A 21262-nucleotide genomic window follows, 5' to 3' on the forward strand; every position below is an offset into this window, starting at 1 on the left:
TTTTTCAAACTGTATATGGAAGCAACACACTGTATCCTATGATAGAATTATTGTACACAATTATGATCTAATAAAAAAATTAAAAAAAAAAGAATAATCTGTCAGTTCTGTGTCAACTGGCAAAGCCATTTAATTGATAGAGTGTTCTTAAGTATTTATTTATAAATGTATTATTTTTAAAAATTCAATGTATGTATTCTATGCCAAGTCCTGTTCTAAAAAGGATCAGGAATAAGAAAGATACTACTTGATAAAATCAACTTGAAACATTTTATAAATGAAGACAAGATGAGAAGGAAGAAAGGTTGTGACAAGAGATACATTAATACATAAAACCAACTATGCAATAATTTCTATTTACTAGAATTGAATGGCATATTTAATGGCTTAGTTTATAATTTACAGTGTGTGGTAAGAAAAAACCCACAAAGTTGCACATAAAAACAATAAGGGATTCTGAATCTGAGGCAGGAGTGCCCTGTGCAAAGGTCTTATTTCAGCAGTGTAAGGAATGGATTCCTTAACAATAAGCTCAAGGAACCACGGCTCTTGGTGTCACCAGGCTATTTAATACGTGGTCTCTTAACCAAAGCTAATGGTTTCATGATAAGAAACTACCTAATAAAAAGCAATTCTACTAGAAGAAATTAGGTAGAAGCTGGGATGGAGACAAGAGGCAATATGCTCTCTGGGAGGCTGAGGCAGGTGGACTGCCTAAGCTCAGGAGTTCCAGACCAGCCTGAGCAAGGAGTTCCAGACCAGCCTGTCTCTAAAAATACCTAGGTGGTGTGGCAGGTGCCTGTAGTCCCAGCTGCTCAGGAGGCTGAGGCAGGAGGGTCACTTGAGTCTAAGAATTTGAGGTTGCTGTGAGCCAAAGCACTCTATCAAGTGTGGCAAAGTGTGGCAAAGAAAATTAAAAAAAAAAAAAAGGAGGCAATGTGGTCCACCCCAAATTGTAGCTCTCTGAATCTGGCTTAAACTAGGGGTAGAATTTAGTGCATCAGGCATTAAGATATTGCACACCACATCATTCAAGCAAGTAATTATCCACAAGGGCAGACTAATTATGACATGTTCAACCCAGGATGAAAATATGGGGACATATTCTCCCAGATTTATTATAAGTTCCATTACTGAGCACAAGAAGTGCTGGAAAAAATGTCCACTAAATGAACATAAACTTTTCATTTTCCGTTTTTTTTTTTTTTACAAAAAAAGACCATACAAGTAGATATCACCCACTTGCCCCCGGCCTCAGTGCCAATTCTAACGTTTGGGTTCTTCAGGAATATTACAGGGGCTGCAGTTATCAACTTCAGATGATTAACTGTTAACATACACTACCTTCAAAATTGACCGGTGGAAGAACAGAGCCAGGAGTTGAATGAGGTCATAGAGAACATAACCTTCTTTCTTTTCCACTCCTATGATATTAGCAGGGTGGTAAGGTTTATCTTTGTACAATTCCCATTGCTTATTCCAGGGAAAGAATCCAAATTGGAAGAAATACTTGACAACAATTGCCACCTATACACAGATGATAGAAATAAAAAAATTACCCCTCATTTTAGGAAAAGATTTGCCTATATAAGAGAAATAGCAATATAAAAATTAAGAAAAGAATACTCATTTCACAGTTTGATGGTAGGAACACACATAATGATGTGGAATAACAATGGTAACACCCTCACAAAGTGGGGGTTACAATAAGAGCAATGGCAAGTGTCTTCAGTACAGATCTAAGAAGGCCAGTCAGATTCATGGGACACAACACAGATGACTGCTCACTTCACCTATTTTGTGTTTATACTATTTTAATTAGATATTTATGTAATTATTCAGCTGTTAAAACATAGTAATTAGGACAAACCTGAATGGAAACATATACATATATTTATATATATTTATTTAATTTACAGCCTTTAGGAGCAAGTGATGTGGCTTTGATGTATACAGTTTTCACTGTAGTATAGCTTTCAGCTTTTGGCAGAGAGCACAAATTGTAGAGTGAATTAACACCAACTTAATTTCCCATTTATTTCACTACTTAATGTGACAGAGAAAATGGAGAGCCCCAACTTAACCAGGAACATTTTATTTTTAAGTTGAAAACTCTACAAGTAGTTCTTGTTCTCTTTTCTACATTCTTGGTTCCTCCTCTTATCTCACCCCCAGGTAAGAAAGGGCATCTGACAGACACATGCACACAGAGCTGTAATGGATGGGTGCCCACCCTCTAACGGGAGTTAGTTATGACGTCATGGAGTGATATAATAGAAGTACGATTAGGAACATTATTTTGGACAGGCCAATTAATGTAATAGATACACATTTGGCTTTATATCTTTCATTTTCATTATGGAGATACGACACATATTATCTGTACTTTGGATATGTGAAATGACTTACTTTGTTTTAACTGTTGAATTTCTAGGCTTCAGCTGTACGTCAGTCATGAGCAGTGGCATTTAAGAAGCAATTACAGCACTGCTGAAAGTGAAAACCTTTCCTTGTGAATCAAGGAAGAAAGCTACTGTCTGTGCAAACTTGAAAGCAGAAGGCACAGTGGCAGCCCATGGTACAAAGTCCACAGAGCTTCTCTTTTACTCCCATGGTGGTTTTCACAAGAATTTGCAATCTTCTCCATGTTTACTAGGCAGGAAAGAGGAGCAGGTCTTTGTGACTGGGAGAGCTGCATGTGCCCCTCTCAGGTGTGATGAGGATAGTTATCCAAGCTACTGTCTATATTTTAGATTTTAAGTGGGTGCTTGTAGCAGTTTATATTGTGACATATGAAAACCAACTTTTAGGTTTTACAATGGAAACTACACACACTGCATCAAACTATATTCAAAGTGCTTTACCACATTGCCAACGTCAGCGGCCATTCACTGAATCCGTTGTGGAGCCAGGCAGTATGCCGGCCTTGTGTAATAAGACTGCTCCTGTCTTAGTGGTTAATACTGTAGGTCAGGCAACAAGGCTTCAAAAGCTTCCCCTCACTTGTCAGTTAAGTAATTTGGCTCAATTACGTCATCTCTTCGGCGCTGTTTCTGTGTTAGATAGGAAGGATCCTAGCACCTGCCCAGTGTGAGGTGTGAAGTGTGAAAAGATACACACACATGAGATTGTGAGCACTAGATAACTCTTGGTGCTAAGAATTCCCATGGAACTGAATGCTCCATGAAACGATCTGCTGGTCAGGCCAGGGTTGTCTGGAGAGAAGGTACAGAGGAGGGTGGAGGTGCTCTGCCTCCTGCAGAATGATGCCCTGAGCCACACACATGGAAGTTGTGCCCAAGGCCCACCTACCTCTGTGTAGACAATGGCCATCATCCAGAACCTGCGGCTGGGCCTGGGCACAGACAGCATGGCCCAGAGGAAGATGAGGATGGGCAGCAGCAGGGTGATCACGGAGGCTGACACCATGTGGTTGAGGATGATCACGAAGTAGCACACCATCTCCGAGCGGGCCACTAGAGTGTTGTACATGGCGTAGAATAGCAGCAGGAACCGTGGCTGTTCTGTGTAGAATTTCTCTGATTCTTCAAGCTCATCGTCACGAAACATTCTGTTCAAATAAACAAGAAGATGATATAGTTGTCTTTAATTTCTCCAAATGACTAACTTTAAGTTAGTATGATCCTTCCTGGTCTACCCCCACTTCTGATGTGTCTGTATTTCTTTTGCAGACAACTTAATATCAGACTTCATGATGAGAAGAAATTTCAACACATGGGTCTATTGACAGTTTTTGCTGGTTCTCTAATTTGGTCATGTAAGAACTGAAGCTTGTTGGGCAGTGCCTGTGGCTTAAAGGAGGAGGGCTCTGGCCCCATATGCCAGAGGTGGCAGGTTCAAACCCAGCCCCAGCCAAAAACTGCAAAAAAAAAAAGAACTGAAGCTTGTTTTGTATTTTTGGTACAACAGATCCTGAAATTGCATGTTTGTTCCACATGGCTAGGTGAAATTTTAAAAATATATGAACTTTTCTCTATATAAAAAACTAGAGTGTACGTGCAAGCAGTGGCTTCTCGCAGGTACAGGGCTGGCCCACCAGGCTCTTACTTGTTCAACAGCAGCTCGCTGGCTGTCAGCTCGTGTGTCAGGGGAGCTAAGATGCTCGACTCCAGCTTGTCCATGCGGCTGTCATCTGGGCGGCTGTCATCTGGGCTGACCACCATGTGGTTCTGGCATGTGTAGTCCTCCTGGGACCCCAAGGACAGGTGCTCAAAGCTGACAGCCTTGCTGTAGGAGGGTGGCACCTCCACATCCCCATCCACAGTGGAGAACTGCGTCAACTCTTCCTCAGGGGTCAGGCCTACCTCCACAGTGTCCAGGGTGCCCACCTCATACTCAACCTCATACTCTGTGGCCACCTCCTGGGGCTCAGGCACTGTGCTCCCTGCTTCTTCCTCCTGCTCAGCCTCAACCTCCTCGATGGTCTCTGTGGTCCCCTGGCGCGAATACAGCATGGTACACTGTGTGGGCTCACTATTGGGAGAAAAGCACGGGCATGGAGCCCACGTCTTAGCATCTACATGCCCCCAAATCTGTCCAGATTCTAAGGAGACCCCATTAAACCCCCCAAGTAAAAAGACCAAGGTGCAAGAGCAAATGAAATACCCCATTTTTTCTGCATTCCATCTGTTTTGTCCCTTTAGGACAACAAACAGCAGCCTCTCTGATGCAAATGCTGATGGTGCAGAGCTTAGAACAGAGCCAGACCCACAGCCCTCAGGAAGCACAATCTACCTGTGCAAAGGTTTTTAAAGTAGTGTTAAGAGTCACAGCAGTGGGTTCAGCGCTTATTTCCAAGTCAACATATACTTAGCCTAGCATGCCTGCCACTCTATCTACTTTAAAGATTTGTTTTTGCTTTATTTTTAATTTCAGAATACCATATGGGTACAAACAATTAGGGTATATTGTTTGCATCAGTTGGGTAAAGTTCAAGTTGTACTTCAGCCTTTCACCCAGGTGGTGTGTAAAGAAGGTTTTGACCAAGATGTATTTTACTGTCCTTCCTACACAGTGGACCCATCCAGGTCCATAAGTGGGTGCCATTTTTGATTGATTAAATAAATAATTACCTGCTTGACAAAAAATGTCACTCTTCTCTACCATTTGTTTTCCCATCCTCTGCCTTTTTTTCACTGGTGTGCATCATACCTGATTCATCTCTATCATGACCCCAGTTCCCAGTTACTGCTCACTGAAGTTTCCCCTTCCCGTAGCAAGGAACCAGCCTTTCTCCTCACCAGCATGAGCTCTCCTGGACCCGTCTCCCTTTCAGCTACTTGTTCCACCCCAAGGTGTACCCTTGTTCTCTTCAGCTCCCAACAACTTCATTTATTTTCTTCTACCAGTTCCTCTTATAATGTTCCCTTTCCAGAAGCTTCTCTAGTCTTACCATCAAGGATCTCTAGTCTTAACATCATTCCCTACTTTTGGCATCCTGTTCTTTTCTTGTGTGTCTTTCCTCTCCCCTTTTTATTCCTTTATCTTTTAACTCTCCCTATCAGGTTCATGAAGAAAGGTTAAGCACGAAACGAGGCAGGCACATCCACGACTCTCACAGCCTGCCTTTCATTACCGTTTGCCCCCAGACACATCTGGCCACAGCAGGAAGAGCGGCAAAATTACCTGGAGCCTTGAATCTGGTGAATGTAGGAATATAATTTGTTAGACTCTGAATCACACACAGTTATCTGAATAGCACAGGTGAGCATCTGGGTTCCATAATCACCGAGATCCTCAAATGCACAGAGTGCACCCATTTTTCTTGTCAAAGATCCCACTGTCGTCGTGCCAGTGAATGAACAAATGAATGAGCCTTGGCAGAGCCCTCAGGGCATCTTATGACTGAAGAACCAGATTTATAAGCATCCTTCATGTCTGCTCAGGCATTCAATATGACCAGGGCTTTGGTCCTAAGTGGGTATATCATGGAGTACTAGGCTAAACTGCATGTCCACTAAGATGTATCTCAACTAGACACAGCCTCCTAGGAAGATCATGTATTTGACCCATCATCCAGCAAATTTTGAGATTATTGAAGCCAGCCTCAAACTGGGTCTAAATTTTAGGATCACTGTACCAATTAGCATACTCCTTATGGTTTGGGATCCCATCTGGCCCCCAGGAGCTGAAGAGACTCAACAAAGAGGACGAGCCAGAGGCCAAATGGCCAAAGCACGCTCACCACCGACAGGTTCCAGTGCACTGCAGCAATGTGTCAACATCCATAGCCACCAGCAAAAAGAAGATAGCACCCCTCTGACTTGCCACTATGAGTGATCAAAACTTGTTTTAATGTGGGCTATTTTCACATCAGGATAAGCACAACAGGAGCTTGTGCTTGACAAAGTCATCAAGGGTAGACTGCCTTGAGAACAACATGGTGTCTACATGCCTCCTGACCATTCTAAGATAATCCAAAAAAAGAGATTTGAGATCATATGTAAATAATTTCAGTTCTAAATGATTACTGTTTTTGGGTGGAACTTAATGAAAGAACATTCAACCAAAGTAATTTTTCCAAAGAAAATTAGTTATAAGCTACAAAGCTGCAAAACAGTATTCTTTTCAAAACCCAATGATAAAATATATTCTGACTTATGTACATACTTCATGGACAGATTTATTCTGTATCAACTAAAAATGAGCACATTTTAGACATTTTCTACTGTATATATTTTTGGATGAAGTCATGAAAAGTTTTCTACCTTTCCTGCCTGATTTCCCTCTTTGAAGTCTACCCACATTAAGCTCTAAAGTATGGAGGAAACACAGTTATGGCTTTGAAAAGATAAAGAATAAAATATTTTTAAAATGGAGGACAATGTTTATAAACAAGGATTTTTAAGAAACTCCTAACAGACAAAAACTAAAGAGTGGTTAGTTTTATATAATGCTGTCTTGAGAACAGTGATGTCTCTGAAAAGGCAGTGATTATCATGCTTTTGTTAGTCATGCAGATTGTTAAAATAAAAATGAAATAAAAACATACATCACAAGAACTTATACTTGCAATGACATAAAGGGGGAAATGATGATAAAATTATGGAACAAAGCATGCACAAGTTAAGCACCTTGATGCTAAGCTGCCACTGTCAGCTGATGAGGAGGACACATCCATGCTGAACATTTTACGGAGCCTAGGCCGAGCACGCTCACTGGTTTTAGGAACAGTTTCTGGTCCATCTAAGTCATCAAGAGTAGACTGCCTTGAGAACAGCATGGTTGCTTCAGTGTAGCAGCTAGCAGCGCAAACAGTCACAGAGACAGAGTATTAAAACACCAGTGCTTCTTCAGGTCACACCACATAGGTCACATGACTAACACACTGCCATGCAGCAAACCACACACGACGCCAACACCACCAGCAACACAGACCACCACAGCGGGGCTCCAGCACAGGGAAGGGCCTGTCTGGCAGAATGAGGAGACACAAGAGGACTAGATTTTCAGAAACATATTGGCAAGTGAAAAATTATGAAATGGAATTCTTTGGCTGGGACTGAGAAATAGAATTATGACAAGTCCCAATATCTCTCTCACAAAGCAGAATTTACATAATTATAACTTTATAATTTTTTTTTTATTAAGAAGGCATGCTTTATTTGGCTCTCACAATCTTGAGTTCATTGAGAGCATTTATCAACCAAAATGCTTAAGCAGAAATATCTGGCTATATAAAATTTATATAAAATATTTTGATTTTTTTTTCAATACAGTTTCCAAAATGAGAGAGGGAAACTCAGGAAGGACGACAGACTGAATTCTCCACCTCATTTTTTGAATGATACTCAAGTAAGCCAAACTAGATGCTTTGCGTGTAGTAGAGATGCTGGTTTGATATGCAACTGGATATAAACCAGTATCAAAAATAAAATAAAATGCTGTAAAGAAGAAACAAAACTCTAGCAATTGCAGGAGCATTTTGTCTATTAATTTTTCATGTTGTCTGATTTTTTCTTCTGGATCATGTTTTAGGTCTTGGTGGATGCCACAAGGGAGAGAAACCATAGGACGAAATCTTCATCTCCTGGGACCTAGTGGAGCAGTGACTGGGGAGGAGGGATGGCAGGGTCAGGACTCAGATGCTGCTGGGTGAGGACACTGATGGGAAGAAGCAGACAGAGGGATGGCATAGGTGTGATTTCAGTTCAGACATATGGCTTAACCCCAAAGAGGGACAAAGGATCCAAAGAGCCTCTGTGGGAAGCAACTGGAATATTTATCCTCCAACTTGAGTGCTACTGTCCCTGCTGTCCTTGGGCTGAGCATGGGCATCACTGAGCAACCTATAGGCTCCCTGGCCTTCATAGCTACATGCTGTCAGTAGGGGTCCTGAGGCAAACGAGGAAGGCATTCTGGATGGAACAGCCTTTGGGAGGAGGGGACTGGAGACATTGAAACAAGGAATCAGTTCCAGGGCTTTTCAGGTCCCATGTGCTGGACTGTAGTCTCATGGCTGCTCCACTGCGGCCATGCTGCTCTGCAGGTCACAGACACAGGGCAGACAGTGGGAGGTGAGCATGGGACCAGTCAAATGCTCTCTGATCAACACATAGAGGCTTTTTAAAAAAAAGGTCCTAACTCCTTTAAATGTCATCAAGTCCCGGACAAAATGAGATGATGATAAGATAAACTAATAACTCATTGGACAAGCACAGGTAGGACGGGGCTTTCGTCCCCACACTGAGGGGAACTGGCTTTTGGGCATGAGATAAACCAAGCCCCCTTTCTGGGGCCCTAACTTTATATTTCTGAGAGGGGGAAAACTTTGCATTTCTGTATTTCATGTTTGTAGAGCTGCGACCCTACAGACTTTTGGTAGTCTGCAGCAGAAAGACACTGTGTAGTCTTCAGCAGCTCTACTCAGGCTCCTTCATGGGAACTGATGATTCTGACTCAAGATCCTATTTATCTTGTTACAATAATTCCTGGGTGGAATTCTGCTCTTACTTCTTCCCATCTTCAGAAACTACATGATTCCACACGATTGGATTCTCTAAAGGGTGACTAATATGCCATCAGTTCAGGATAGTTTTTAGGTGAATGGGAAGGGGACAGCTGTCATCCCTTGCCTAGTGGCCCCACATCCCAAGCTCCCGCAAAACACAGTAACCTTTTAGATAACATTTCAGATGATAACCACCCTCTTCATATCTAGGAATGCTCTTCAGATGGTAACTAATGTTTCTTGAAGCAATTTAAGCTAAAGCTAATTTATTTCCTGGGAAAGTAGATGTCATCTGATTTCATGAAGCAACTATTTAAAAATAAGTTTGCCATTTTGCATTGCATTTGAGAAAATTGTGACTATTCCAGTTAAGTCAAACAGAACACAAACTCATTTGTTAGATTCTCATCCAGACCCCACCTACTTACTGTATGCCCAAAAGTCAAAATTTGTGACTCATCCCACAGCATGAGCCCTAAAGGGGACTGGCTGCTGGGCAGGTGTGCCCTGGCTGGGAGGTGGTAGCTGATGGCTCCCAGGCCCTTCTCAATGATGCGGGAATCTGACTACAAGTTTCCACAGCAGAATCCCTCTAGCGAAGGTTACCACCTTCCCAGCAATTAATATGGCTTCCTGGAGACTTTGGTGTAGACAAACTATTGTTTGGAGATGTAAAATTTCCCATGTAGAGAAGAGCTGACAGACTTGCTCTTTAGAACTGAGCAGCCCAGCTTCCTAGGGGCCAGTGTGTGAGCTCATTCACTGACAGCAAAATGGACCCTTCTGTGTCTTCCCTTTCTTTACGGTAGAAAACAAAGTATAAAAAGTAAATTATAACCTAATTTTAAGGGTAACTGTTTTCTACTAGTAAACATATTTATTTATCAATTGATGTTTTATAATTTGGGGTATATTGCAACAGTCTTTGTTAAAAAGCAATCTGTGGATTTAAATAACTTCTACCTCACAATTTTGGGTCATGGATATGGCTTTATATTTTTAATCTTGGGTCAGATTTAAAGACAGTCATTTGATTTTATTTTAACCTGTCTTTCTTCCTCTTTGTGATTTATAACATTTAATTTCTTCACTGGACAGGCTGTCAATTGTTATGCAGTTAAAAGTCACTAATAGAGGAATCATATATGTTCACTTTATGAAAACTTTCTTTTTAATTCACTTACAAATATTCTCTTTGATTTCATTGCTGTAAAGTTTGATTCTGGAGTCTCTATTTTCAAGACAGGTTCATGTATAATATTCATACGCCTATAAGATCCCTGAGATTTTATGAAAAAGTTTTTATTTATATGTTCTTCCTCTGTGAATGAATATGTGGCTTTATAAAATTTCAAAAGAGTTTCATTGAAAAATGTTACAATTACTGTGTCATCACAAATTAATAGAAAGGTTATTCCATTTATTGACATTTTTTGATTGCCAAGTTTAGGAGGTAACAAAAAATTTCTGTGTTATGAAATGAGGCAAAAAAAAAAGTATTTGAAAAATATTACAAATTACATGATGAGGCAACATATTTTCTTGAAAAAAGATGCCAAGGTACAATGACCAAACTGTATACTATACATGCATATAACTTTATTTTTCACTATGTGGGAGGAAATAATTCCAGTTGAATATGAACATGACTTTCTGTAAAGCTCACCAGGGCTGTCTGAATCTTTTTATATTGGAATTCAGAAAAAGTGAAAACATAATTTGGATTAGACCCAGTCTATGTTTGATATATGCAGAGTAGCACTCTCCAAAGCTGATGGTAGTAAGACATTTGTAAGTGCTGTGCAAAAATGAATACATAAATGAGAGAAAGAAACATCATTTGGAAAAGGTATGTGCAGAGAATCTCAGCATTTCTTTCATCTTACTGTTCCCTTGGCTTTTGAAACATGGTTATTTTGTCATGAATAGTTCCTAAAGTGAATTTGGAAACGTTTAGATTTCCCAACTCATCTTCCTTTACCCTGCAACTAGGAAGGAGCATTAGTCAGCATCTCCTACACCCACTGCATTCTGACAAATCTTACCCCTCTCATTTGCCTGCTTTTAACTTTTAGCATTAAAATGAATTAAAAAGAGAATAATTCAGTTTAAGTACAGTGATCTATAGTTATGGAGAGAATTGTAGAGGATAGACAGATATATGAAGGTTCGCAGGTTATAAGTAGCATAGTTCTTATGGTTTTCAAAAGTAAAAATAAAATACAAAATAATAAATAATGACTTATGTTTTAGTGAAGTCTGTCAAAGGAGAACACTGAATCTTTTTCAAAATGCAGATTATGGGATGTTTCCAGGAAGACACACAATGAGGCCCTGTTAACATTCACCAATTGGAGGATAAGATTAAATTTTCTCTTTGTATGTTTTGATGTTGGTAATGGTTTCAGAAGTTAATGATTGGATTTAGGCAGAGGAGACTGAAACAAAGTTTTATTACCATGACACAATTTTTATTTATTTATTTATTTTTTTGAGGCAGAGTCTCAAGCTGTTGCCCGGGGTAGAGTGCTATGGCGTCATAGCTCACAGCAACCTCCAACTCTTGGGCTCAAGCGATCCTCTTGCCTCAGCTTTTCTATTTTTAGTAGAGATGGGGGTCTTGCTTTTTGCTCAGGCTGGAACCCATAAGTGCAAGCTATCTACCCGCCTCGGCCTCCCAGAGTGCTAGGATCATAGGCATGAGCCACCATACCTAGCCATTTTTTAATAATAAATTATTTTATTCCAGGAATTAAAAACATGTTAAACGGAATCTCAGTCAGAAAATAAATGTTTAACCTTGAAATCATGCAAAATTTCTGTCCTAATGTTTCTTCTTCTCACAAAAATATGCAATAGCTGAAACAACCTGTATCTTTGGAACTGATAAATAAACTTATAAATAAGCAAAGATTATTCTCAAATTAAAGGAACAATGTAATTTCTGTATTACCCCTCAAAAGAACTAGCATGAATTTGGGGAAGAAAGGAAGGGATATGTTATCAATGTACAGTTTTACCTGTACAAAAACTACATTTAAAATTGATATATGGATGAATGAATATATTATTTAAAAATGAAAATGGAGCTTTAGCATACATACTATTTTAAGACTTGAGTTTTCACTAAATGTATATATATTTTACTAAATGTATATATGTATGTGTATATATATACTTGTATATCTATATACACAAACATGTATACATCAAAAATATCTCTCCATACCAATAAACATGGATCTGTATCAATCATTATTGGTACTGAAAGAACAGGCACAATTAGAGAAGCTTCAACACAGCAGTTCAGCAGTAGTTCAATAGCACTTCAGGGTAAAACATCCCCCCTCCCCTTACCCTCTCAGGTTGCAATTTTAATTTCCAGTTATCTATTTTGGTTTAGTATGGATAAAATGGTCTCAGTTCTCTCCTCTATTTCAATTGGAAGCACATTCAGTATTCGTGAAGGACACATAGTTCTCCAGGCCATCAGTGCTCTGCTCAGTCTATGAAGTGTGACTCTAAGGCCTTGAGGCACTGTCTACAACAGTAGTGAGAAACTGCCAGTCTCCACTGTCTTCCTCTAGACAGGTGTTCTAGGAGGCAATGGCCTTTTCTCAGAAATTCCTCCCAGGCTCAGACCTCTTAGGGTATTACCTTTTATGTATCTATCTCAAAACCAAGCCTGGGCCTTAGCACAAAATTGGTGCTTTTCAACATGTTTAATGACAGAAATAAACATATGAATGTTCTCCTTGATATAATTCTTTACTTATGAAGATGGCCACAAAGTATAATTAATTATTCAGTTGGTCTAGTTAATCCCCCTAGGCAAGGTAATTTTTCCTCCTAAGACAGGGACTTCTGCTTTAACCCAGAAGCTAGCTCTCTCTAATTGACAGCAGCTATCTACAACACTGTGATGCAGAGAATTCTTAGGTTTTTCTGGCATAGGCAGTAGGTTGGCCCGTGGTGTGGGAAGAGGTAATGAGAGACAGCATACCACAGCTGGGGTTCTGAGCTGAACCACATGACTTTGGATCCTAGATTTGCTTTTATATACTTCCTAACTGTACAACTTTGGGTATATTCTTAACCTCTTTGTAACTGAATTTTGTCTTTGTAACACTGGGATAACAACAGCATCTCATAGTGTCCTAAAAGAATAAAATGAGGTAACCCATGCACAGTGCCTAGTGCTGGCCCCTGGGGAATGCTTCATGCATGACCACTATTAGTGTAACAAGTCATAGGTTCACAAAACTCAGGGGAGATGGGAGCTAACGGCAGCTTTCTGGGATTTTTGTTATGAATTTTAAGTAAAAATTCTGAAAGGAAAAACTCAAGGATAGCAACAGACGGTTGAAGATCCTAGTATAGAAAATACTTTGTGCATTAGTCATTTGCCAAGCCACTAAAGATGAGACCCTTGACGCAAATAGTAATCCTGGGATCAGAAAGGATCATTCTTACTTGCCTCCGGTTTGGAAATCTCTATACTGTGCATATGAATCATACATGTATACCTGTGGTTTATGGTCAATAATCTGCTTTTCTGTGGTTCAGGCTAGGTGAGGATGGCATTCCTGACACTTTGCTATACAGGAGACAGCCTGCAGAGGGTGGGGATCTGTGCAAGTTTTTGATTAACTTTCACCTCATACATTCATTTCTCATATTTGATGACATCCACCTCACTTACCCTGGTCAAAAAACCCCCCTCTGTTTAGAAAGTGAAATACCTGGAGATGCTGTCATGTGAATCTAAACTATCCATCCTATGGGCTGTCTGTGCACCCGAAGCAGCTCCAGGACGCTCATCAATTGTATCCAGCCCTGACTCTCTGGAAAGATTCATCATGTGGTTCTGATAGTACATGTGGATGCTCTCCCGAGTCGGAACATTGCCCTGAGGAGAAGGAGACATGGCCACAGTGCTCACTACAGACACCTCTTACATGCACACCTGGAACAGGGATGAAACGGGGATGAAAGCCAAGCTAGTCAGGTTGGAGACTGATGTTGATGCATCTAATACATAGTTCCCAATATTAGCAGGTATTTCTTACTTATTTGTAAGTTTAGCAGTTATTTGTAAGTAAGAAATACATGCTAATATAATTTTGATAAATTGTGACTTTTCCAGAAATGAACCATTATTTGTAAATACAATCATCAATCATACAAGGCTAGCTTTTGCTGCTCTACATACAGCCTAATTTTTCTTATGAGAGTTTTCAGATCAAACTTCTACTCTCAAACTATAATCCTATTTAGGTTAGGGTCAAATCTGTACACTTGCAATTCTAGTGAGGGAAGGGGACAGAATGAACAAATGAGCCATCACCACAGGACCATGCATGTGCAAGCAGGCATTTGTGTAGAGCAGTAGTTCTCAACCTGTGGGTCTCAACCCCTTTGTAACAATGAAAATATATCCTGCATATCAGATATTTACATTATGATTCATAACAGTAGCAAAATTACAGTTATGAAGTAGCAAGGAAAATAATTTTATGGTTGGGGACCACAACATGAGGAACTGTATTAAAGGGTTGCGTCATTAGGAGGCATTAGGAAGGCTGAGAACCACTGAGACTGTAGAGTGTTTAATTATTTTAATTCTGAGCATGGAATAGATTTGCATATATACAAAAGAAAACAAGTTATACAATAACTGCCTAGATAAAGGATTTTGTCTTATCCTACTTGGGGTTTTAGACATTGACTTTTAAAGTCTCTTTTTAATGTAAGAGAATGCAAAAATAATTATACCAACAGTGTTACCTTCTTAATTTCTCTGGTCAGCATGCATCTTTCAATTCTCAGAACTGTAGAGATATCAATATGTTCCCTTGAAATGGAGTTAAGCCAAGTGGTAAAACTGTCCACTGTTGCCAGAAAAAGGACCCAGGTAAATTTCAAAATATTAAATATCCTCTTGATGATATTATCTAGGAGGAAGAAAAGCAACAAGATTTCAAAGGAACAAAATACCATTAACATTGCTGTCGTGTAATGCAGTGAGGTTCCATCAAAGCCAAGCCTGGCCTTGGGCCCGTGTTCCTAGTTAGGAGTGGGGTGCCTGACTCTGTGCCATGGAGGGAGCTCTCTCTCTGGGCCTGTGCACACAAGCAAGGGCAGGACCCAGACCAAACCAGGATAAAATTTGTAATTTGGCCAAAATATCAATCAGAAAGAGTCCATACACAGCTAAAGAGCATAGGTTTGACTCTGTGGCTCCACCTACATTTGGCTGTTTTCAATACAAGGTACCCTGAGTGTGCCCGCCTCTCCTGCCTCCTCTGGCACCTTGAGACAGAAAGACCAGCGCCTCCTCCTTCTCCTCTGCCTCAGGTTACTCAGTGTAAAGATGACCACGAAAAAGGCCTTGATGATCCGTTTCTACTTAATGAATAGTAAAAACATTCTTTCTTCCTCATGATTTTCTTGATAGCATTTTCTTTTCTCCAGCTTTATTGTAAGAATACAGTACATAATACAAATAATGTACAAAATAAGTGCTGATGTCGATCAACTGTTCATCAGTGAGGCTTCAAGTTGACAGTAGGCTATCAGCAATTAAGTTTGGGGAAAGTCAGAAGTTACACCTGGACATTCAACGTGGGGGGTGGTTGGCACCTCTAACTCACCCAATGTTGTTCAGGGGTCAGCTGTAACAGGTTTAACTAAAAATACAGATTCCATTTAGTGATATGTCTGCTACTGACACACTTAGAAATAGTCAGTATCCAGCCAACAGGATCCTTTAATACTTTTCTACTGATTTCCTTTCTTCTTAAGAAAGAATTGTTGTTCGAAGCGATCTGTTAATTCAGGCAGACTCTGATGCTCTCCATTGCATTTGCATTTCAACTAATCATCTAAAAACTATTTTGTTAAGAGTTCAATGTACAGACTAAGAGTTTGTCTCTAAGTACCAGTGAAGTGTCTTCATCACTCTTTTTCTACTGAGCTATGCTAAATACAGCATTCTGGGGATCACTCCTGCCCAGTCAACAGAAGCCAGGGAATTCCTGACGGATGTGGGGAATTCTCTTCCTTTGTGGTGGCTGTGACTAGTGAGCCTGGAAGAGCTGTGGCATGGAGCTCAGTTCTGATCCCCACCATGTACGTAATGGGGACCTGATGCAGCACACAGAGGGCTCCAGCACCCTCTGAGATTTAAACATGAGCTCCTAATCACTGATAAAGGGCTGAGGACGTTCCACAGTGGTCCTCTCACTTTTTGAAATATTATTTAGCCTTGGAGGGAAACCCTATCACTGCAACATAGATTAGTGTAGAGGATGCTATGCTACATGAAACCACCAGGCATGGAGACAGACAGCCTGATCTCATTCACATGTGCACTCTGAAACAGTCAGGCTCATGGAAGCAGAGAGTAGAAGTGACCAGTGGCTGCGGGTGAGGGCTGAGGGGAAAGGAAAGGGGAGAAGTAGGTCAAAGGTACAAACTTGCAGGTATGTGGGAGTTAATGTGCAGCATCAGGGCCACAGCCAATAATATTGTATGATACACTGGAAATTTGCTAGGAGAGTAGACTTTAAGTGCTCTTACCACACACACAAAAAGGCAACCATGGAAGGTTACAGGTTAATTTGCTTGAGTGTATCAGTCATTTTACTATGTGTATATATATCAAAACAGCATGTTATACATCTCAAACATATGCAGTTTTAAAAACAATCAGGTTTGGCACGGTGGCTCATGCCTGTAATCATAGCACTCTGGGAGGAGGTGGGAGGATCACTTCAGCTCAGGAGTTTGAGACCAGCTTATGCAAGAGCAAGACCCTATCTCTACTAAAAATAGAAAAATTAGTCAGATGTTGTGGTGGGTGATTATAGTCCCAGCTACTCAGGAGGCTGAGGCAGGAGCATTGCTTGAGCCCAAAAGTTTGAGGTTGCTGTAGGCTATGATGATGTCACAGCACTCTAGCCTGGGCAACAGAGTGAGATTGTGTATCAAGAAAAAATATAAATAAATAAATAAGGAAATAAGTATGTAAGAATCAGAATAAAAGGGAAGATACCATAGTACCTGTCCTTGTGTGCACCAACAGTTTCTCAGCTGGTATACAAGGAACATGTCCAGACATGCCACCAAATTTTGATCTGACTATAATAAAGGAACTTCTTAGTGAACATGATAATGAATTAAAAGTTGACTTGCTGCTCATTTTTTAAAAAAAATCTACCAATATCAATAAGAAAGAATTCATATTCTCTCTCTTTTCCCGCCTTAAAAAAAAAAAAAAAAGAAAGAAAAGGAAAAAGGAAAACCAGGTTTCAGGTCACAGTAAAATCTTAATGCATTTTTGATTGATGGTAAGAATTTGAAACTTTTATAGTTTAAAAAAGTTAAAACGGCCTATGGAATAGGGGAAAAATCAGTAGCATAAGCCTTTATGATCTCACACAAGTGTGGACAAACTTTTTTCTACACAGGCCCAACAGTAAATATTTCTGGTGTTACAGGTACTGTATTTCTGTGGCAACTACTTGACTTTACTGGTGGGTGTTAAGGCAGCCATAGATCAGGAATGAACTGCATGTGAATGAGCATGGCTGGTTTCCAACAAAACTTTATTTAGGGGCTCTGAAATTTGAATTTCATAATTTTTGTATGTCATTAAATACTCTTTTTCTTTTGACTTTTCCCCAATCATTAAAATCCTTCTTGGCTAGCAAGTCATAGAAAAATAGGTGGCAGGTCAGACTTGGTACAGGTGCTGTTTGCTGACTCCTAATCTAGTATAATCAGATGTGACCTCTGAAAAACTCATTCTCACCCTAATCCTAATCCTCTCTCTCTACTTTAAAAGATCACAGTCTGATTCACAGTTAGGCTTTGTAATGGAAAAAACGTTCTTTCTGAACTAAGTGGCCTAGGAGGAAGGCAGAAGAACTTCTTTCAGTTTAAAGTTATTTTTATTTATTTTTAAAAATAGATAGGGTCTCACTCTGATGCCTAAGCTGGAGTGTGGTGCTGTTACAGCTCACTGCAGCCTTGAATTCTGGGCTCCAGTGAGCCTCCTGCCTCAGCCTCTGGAGTAGCTGGGACTACAGGTGTACCACTATGCTGGCTAACTTCTGTTCAAAACGAAAAGCATCAAAGGGAAGTTTAGCTATGACTGCTATGGGCTCTGGACGAAGGCCAGAAGGCCTGGTAGAACCAAAGAAGAGTTCAATGGCTCTACCCAGTAAAGCATCAAGAACCTTAAGAGATGCTAGCTGATGCCTGGGTAGGAAAGTGGGTTATCTGTAAAAGATGGTAAAATGATCTGATGAGAAGGGCCTCGAACCACCTGGTGGCCAGCCAGGCCCTGAGGAATAGCCAAGGATAGAACAGCAATATCTGAAATTCTGTGTGAAGGCATCTCCTGACTATGCTGTCATTATCGTTGCTAGCCCCAGATTTCTGTAGAACTGTCACACCTAACAGTCACAACATAACATGTGCTTAGGAAGTATCCTCAGTTGAACAAAGAAGCACAGAAGAGAACAGCTGCTGCTTGAAGCTGCACGCGGTGAGGTGCTGCCAACGCTATAGAGGAGCATCTCTGAGCAGAAGATGGCATGATCACCTAAATCTCTTTCTACACACCCTCTTTATAAAAATCTTGAGCAAGGAGGGAGGTGCCTATGGCTCAGTGAGCAGGGCACTGGCCCCATATGCTGAGGGTGTGGGTTCAAACCCGGCCCCGGCCAAACTGCAATAACAACAATAACAAAAATCTTGAGCAAGGTATGTACAAGTGTTTCTCTAACTAGTTTGAACAGAGTCTCCAGCTATTTTATGTAGACATAAGTGAGAAGCTTGACTCCTGGAGGCTGAAGGACTTGGTCCCATTAATATTTTTGACAACTTATTTTTTCTTATATTCATGATTACTTTCTCAGAAGTGGTAAAGATAAACATTATTTCATAGTTTTGCTATTGTGGACCTGATGGGGAAGCTGAAATTGATGCACTGGGAACACGAATAGCTTGTACTTTATTAACTTGAAGGATCACAGACTATTAATAATATGGAAAATTAGGATTTGAATTTTGACTTTATTTATGCAACCACAGAGGTAATGGGGAATAGTGGTTAAGAGCACAAACTCTTGATTCAGACTTCTTTTAGTGGGTGTATAGACTTGGAAAAGTTAGTTAATCTCTATCTGCTTCAGTTCCCTTATCTGTTAAAACACGAGGAAGAGGAGTTTTAGGGGGTTGGAGAAGCTAATATGCCTACCACTCTTGGAAAAGCGCCTGGCAAACAAGATGTGCTCTGAAGTGCTGGGTGCTATTCTAGTTTGATGCTTTGCAGCAATAGTAGAATATCTAGCTCCACATATGTGCGTGTCTAGTGATTTGGAAATGGAAATTCAGTTTGGCAACAGTCTTGCAGAGAGTGGTAGACAGCCTTATCATCTCATGCAAGCCTCATCTTGTGCCAGCAGATGGCAGCCTTGGAAACATTTGTGTCCAGAGTCAGAGAGGCTGACCACAGAGCCCCCTGATAAATACCAGGAGGTCCGAAAGCAGGAGATGGAAGGAAAGCAGCATGTTTATAGACAGAGAGTGGCACTGAGTTCATTTCACATGGAGGATGTTATTTTGTCTTTTTTTTCTTCTTGCTAAGAGAAAACACAATGGCACTATGACTAGGCCGGGATGTAGCAGACAAGCGTGCTACTTCTGGCTGTGTCACTCAGTCGCTGCGAGATCCTGAGCAAGTCACACACTCACTGTGACTTGGTTTTCCCGTCCTAAAATGAGAAGGCTGGCCCCAGCTTTCCAGGGTGCCTCTCTTTCCCCCAATTCAGCTTACTTTTCACTTAACTCATTCTTTCTGTGTTCTTTAAAATGAACCACCAGCATTCTTTGTGCCTCCATTCTGAGGGCTTCCATGGGACATTAGAATTTTCTTCCTAAAAGCTTCTTTCTTAGGGACTTGCATAAGGGAATTTGTAAAATGACACTAATCAAACATTTTATCCAAAAACATAAAGACCAAATCTGCTTTAGGAGCTGCTTGACAATTTCAGCAGAGATGAGATTTAATCACAGTCCATACTTTGGTTCCTTATTTTCCAGGCAGCCTTCCATTATATCCCATCTGCATCACGCAAGTGTCATTTCCAAAGTTGCCATGGCTCATATCTGTCTGTATTTTGTTACCTGGTCCATCAGATTTCTTTTTGACGTGTTCCTCTTCTCGGTCATCCCATTCCATGGGACCTGCCAAGTATGTGCAATAGACATGAGTTGTGTTACTTTTATTAAATGGCAAGACTACTTCTCTAGATCAAAATGAATTTTATAATTAAATCTAGGACATTCTGCCTATTTTAAGAGTTCTAGGAGAAAAGGTGTAATAATTCATAGCTTTCAGAGTCTCTTTACTGCATTCCGGAATTATGTAAACTAAGGGTGAGTGAACTAAACCTCATAGGCCAGATATGGCCTCCTGACTATTGTCAGATAGCCTGTGAGTTCAGAATGGTTTCTATATTTTTAATAGTTGGAAACAATGTAAAGGAGAGTACTACTTTATATGTAAAAATTACATGACATTCAAATTTTAACGAAACAGAACCTTGTCCATTTGTCTGTGTGTCGTCTATGGCTCCTTTGGCTCTGCAAAGGCAGATCTGAGTTGGGTCAGAGATTCCATGGAAAGCAAAACTGAAAATATTTACTAACAGGCCGTTTATAGAGAAAAGTTTGCCAACTCTCAATACATACTATCAGAAGTAACGAACTTTAGGACAATGTTACAAATTTTAATTTGTCATATGTTAAAATGGCATCATAGGATTTCATTTTATTTCTTTTTCTTTTTTTTCTTTGAGCCATAGGCACCACCCCATTTTATTTCTTATCCTCTTATTTTAGGCTAAATTGTCAGATTTAGCAAATAAAAACACAAGATATTCAATTAAATTTGAATTTAAGGTAAACAAGAATTTTTTTTAGTGTGTTCCATTAATTATGTCCAAATTATACTTAAGCTGAACATTATTTAGTGTTTATCTGAAAAAAATCCAACTTTAACTGGGCTTCCAGTATTATATCTGATAACCTCCCTAAGGCCATTCCTGGTCCAACTCTAGTAAGTCTTCTCAAACTTATTGTTTACTATCCCCTTTTCTGCTGCTGTTTCATATCTTGTCTTTACCAGCTAAACTGACCTGCTCTTTTTATTTTTTCTTTGTATGGAACTTTGTGGTTACTATGTTATTAGGATTTTCTTCCTCCTGTATTTGTCTTTCC

General features: G+C 40.1%; 1 protein-coding gene across 2 annotated transcripts in view; it reads right to left on the bottom strand.

Annotated features, from left to right (window-relative positions):
- The window catches only part of PIEZO2 (piezo type mechanosensitive ion channel component 2), a 549391-nt gene that overhangs the window by 43772 nt on the left and 484357 nt on the right, over positions 1-21262 (bottom strand). The window contains exons 37-43 of one of the 2 annotated variants that reach the window (XM_023519459.1): positions 20168-20227; positions 14759-14925; positions 13714-13880; positions 7095-7262; positions 4069-4494; positions 3313-3571; positions 1345-1527 (exon numbers count right to left, since the gene is read on the bottom strand). In XM_023519459.1, the coding sequence (XP_023375227.1) occupies positions 1345-1527; positions 3313-3571; positions 4069-4494; positions 7095-7262; positions 13714-13880; positions 14759-14925; positions 20168-20227 (1430 nt within the window). The remainder of the gene's footprint in view (positions 1-1344; positions 1528-3312; positions 3572-4068; positions 4495-7094; positions 7263-13713; positions 13881-14758; positions 14926-20167; positions 20228-21262) is intronic. The other variant, XM_003800478.2, reaches the window with a different exon arrangement.

Source organism: Otolemur garnettii, unplaced genomic scaffold (assembly GCF_000181295.1).
Source record: "Otolemur garnettii isolate 467f Iridium unplaced genomic scaffold, OtoGar3 scaffold00176, whole genome shotgun sequence".
In the NCBI taxonomy this organism is placed as follows: domain Eukaryota; kingdom Metazoa; phylum Chordata; class Mammalia; order Primates; family Galagidae; genus Otolemur; species Otolemur garnettii.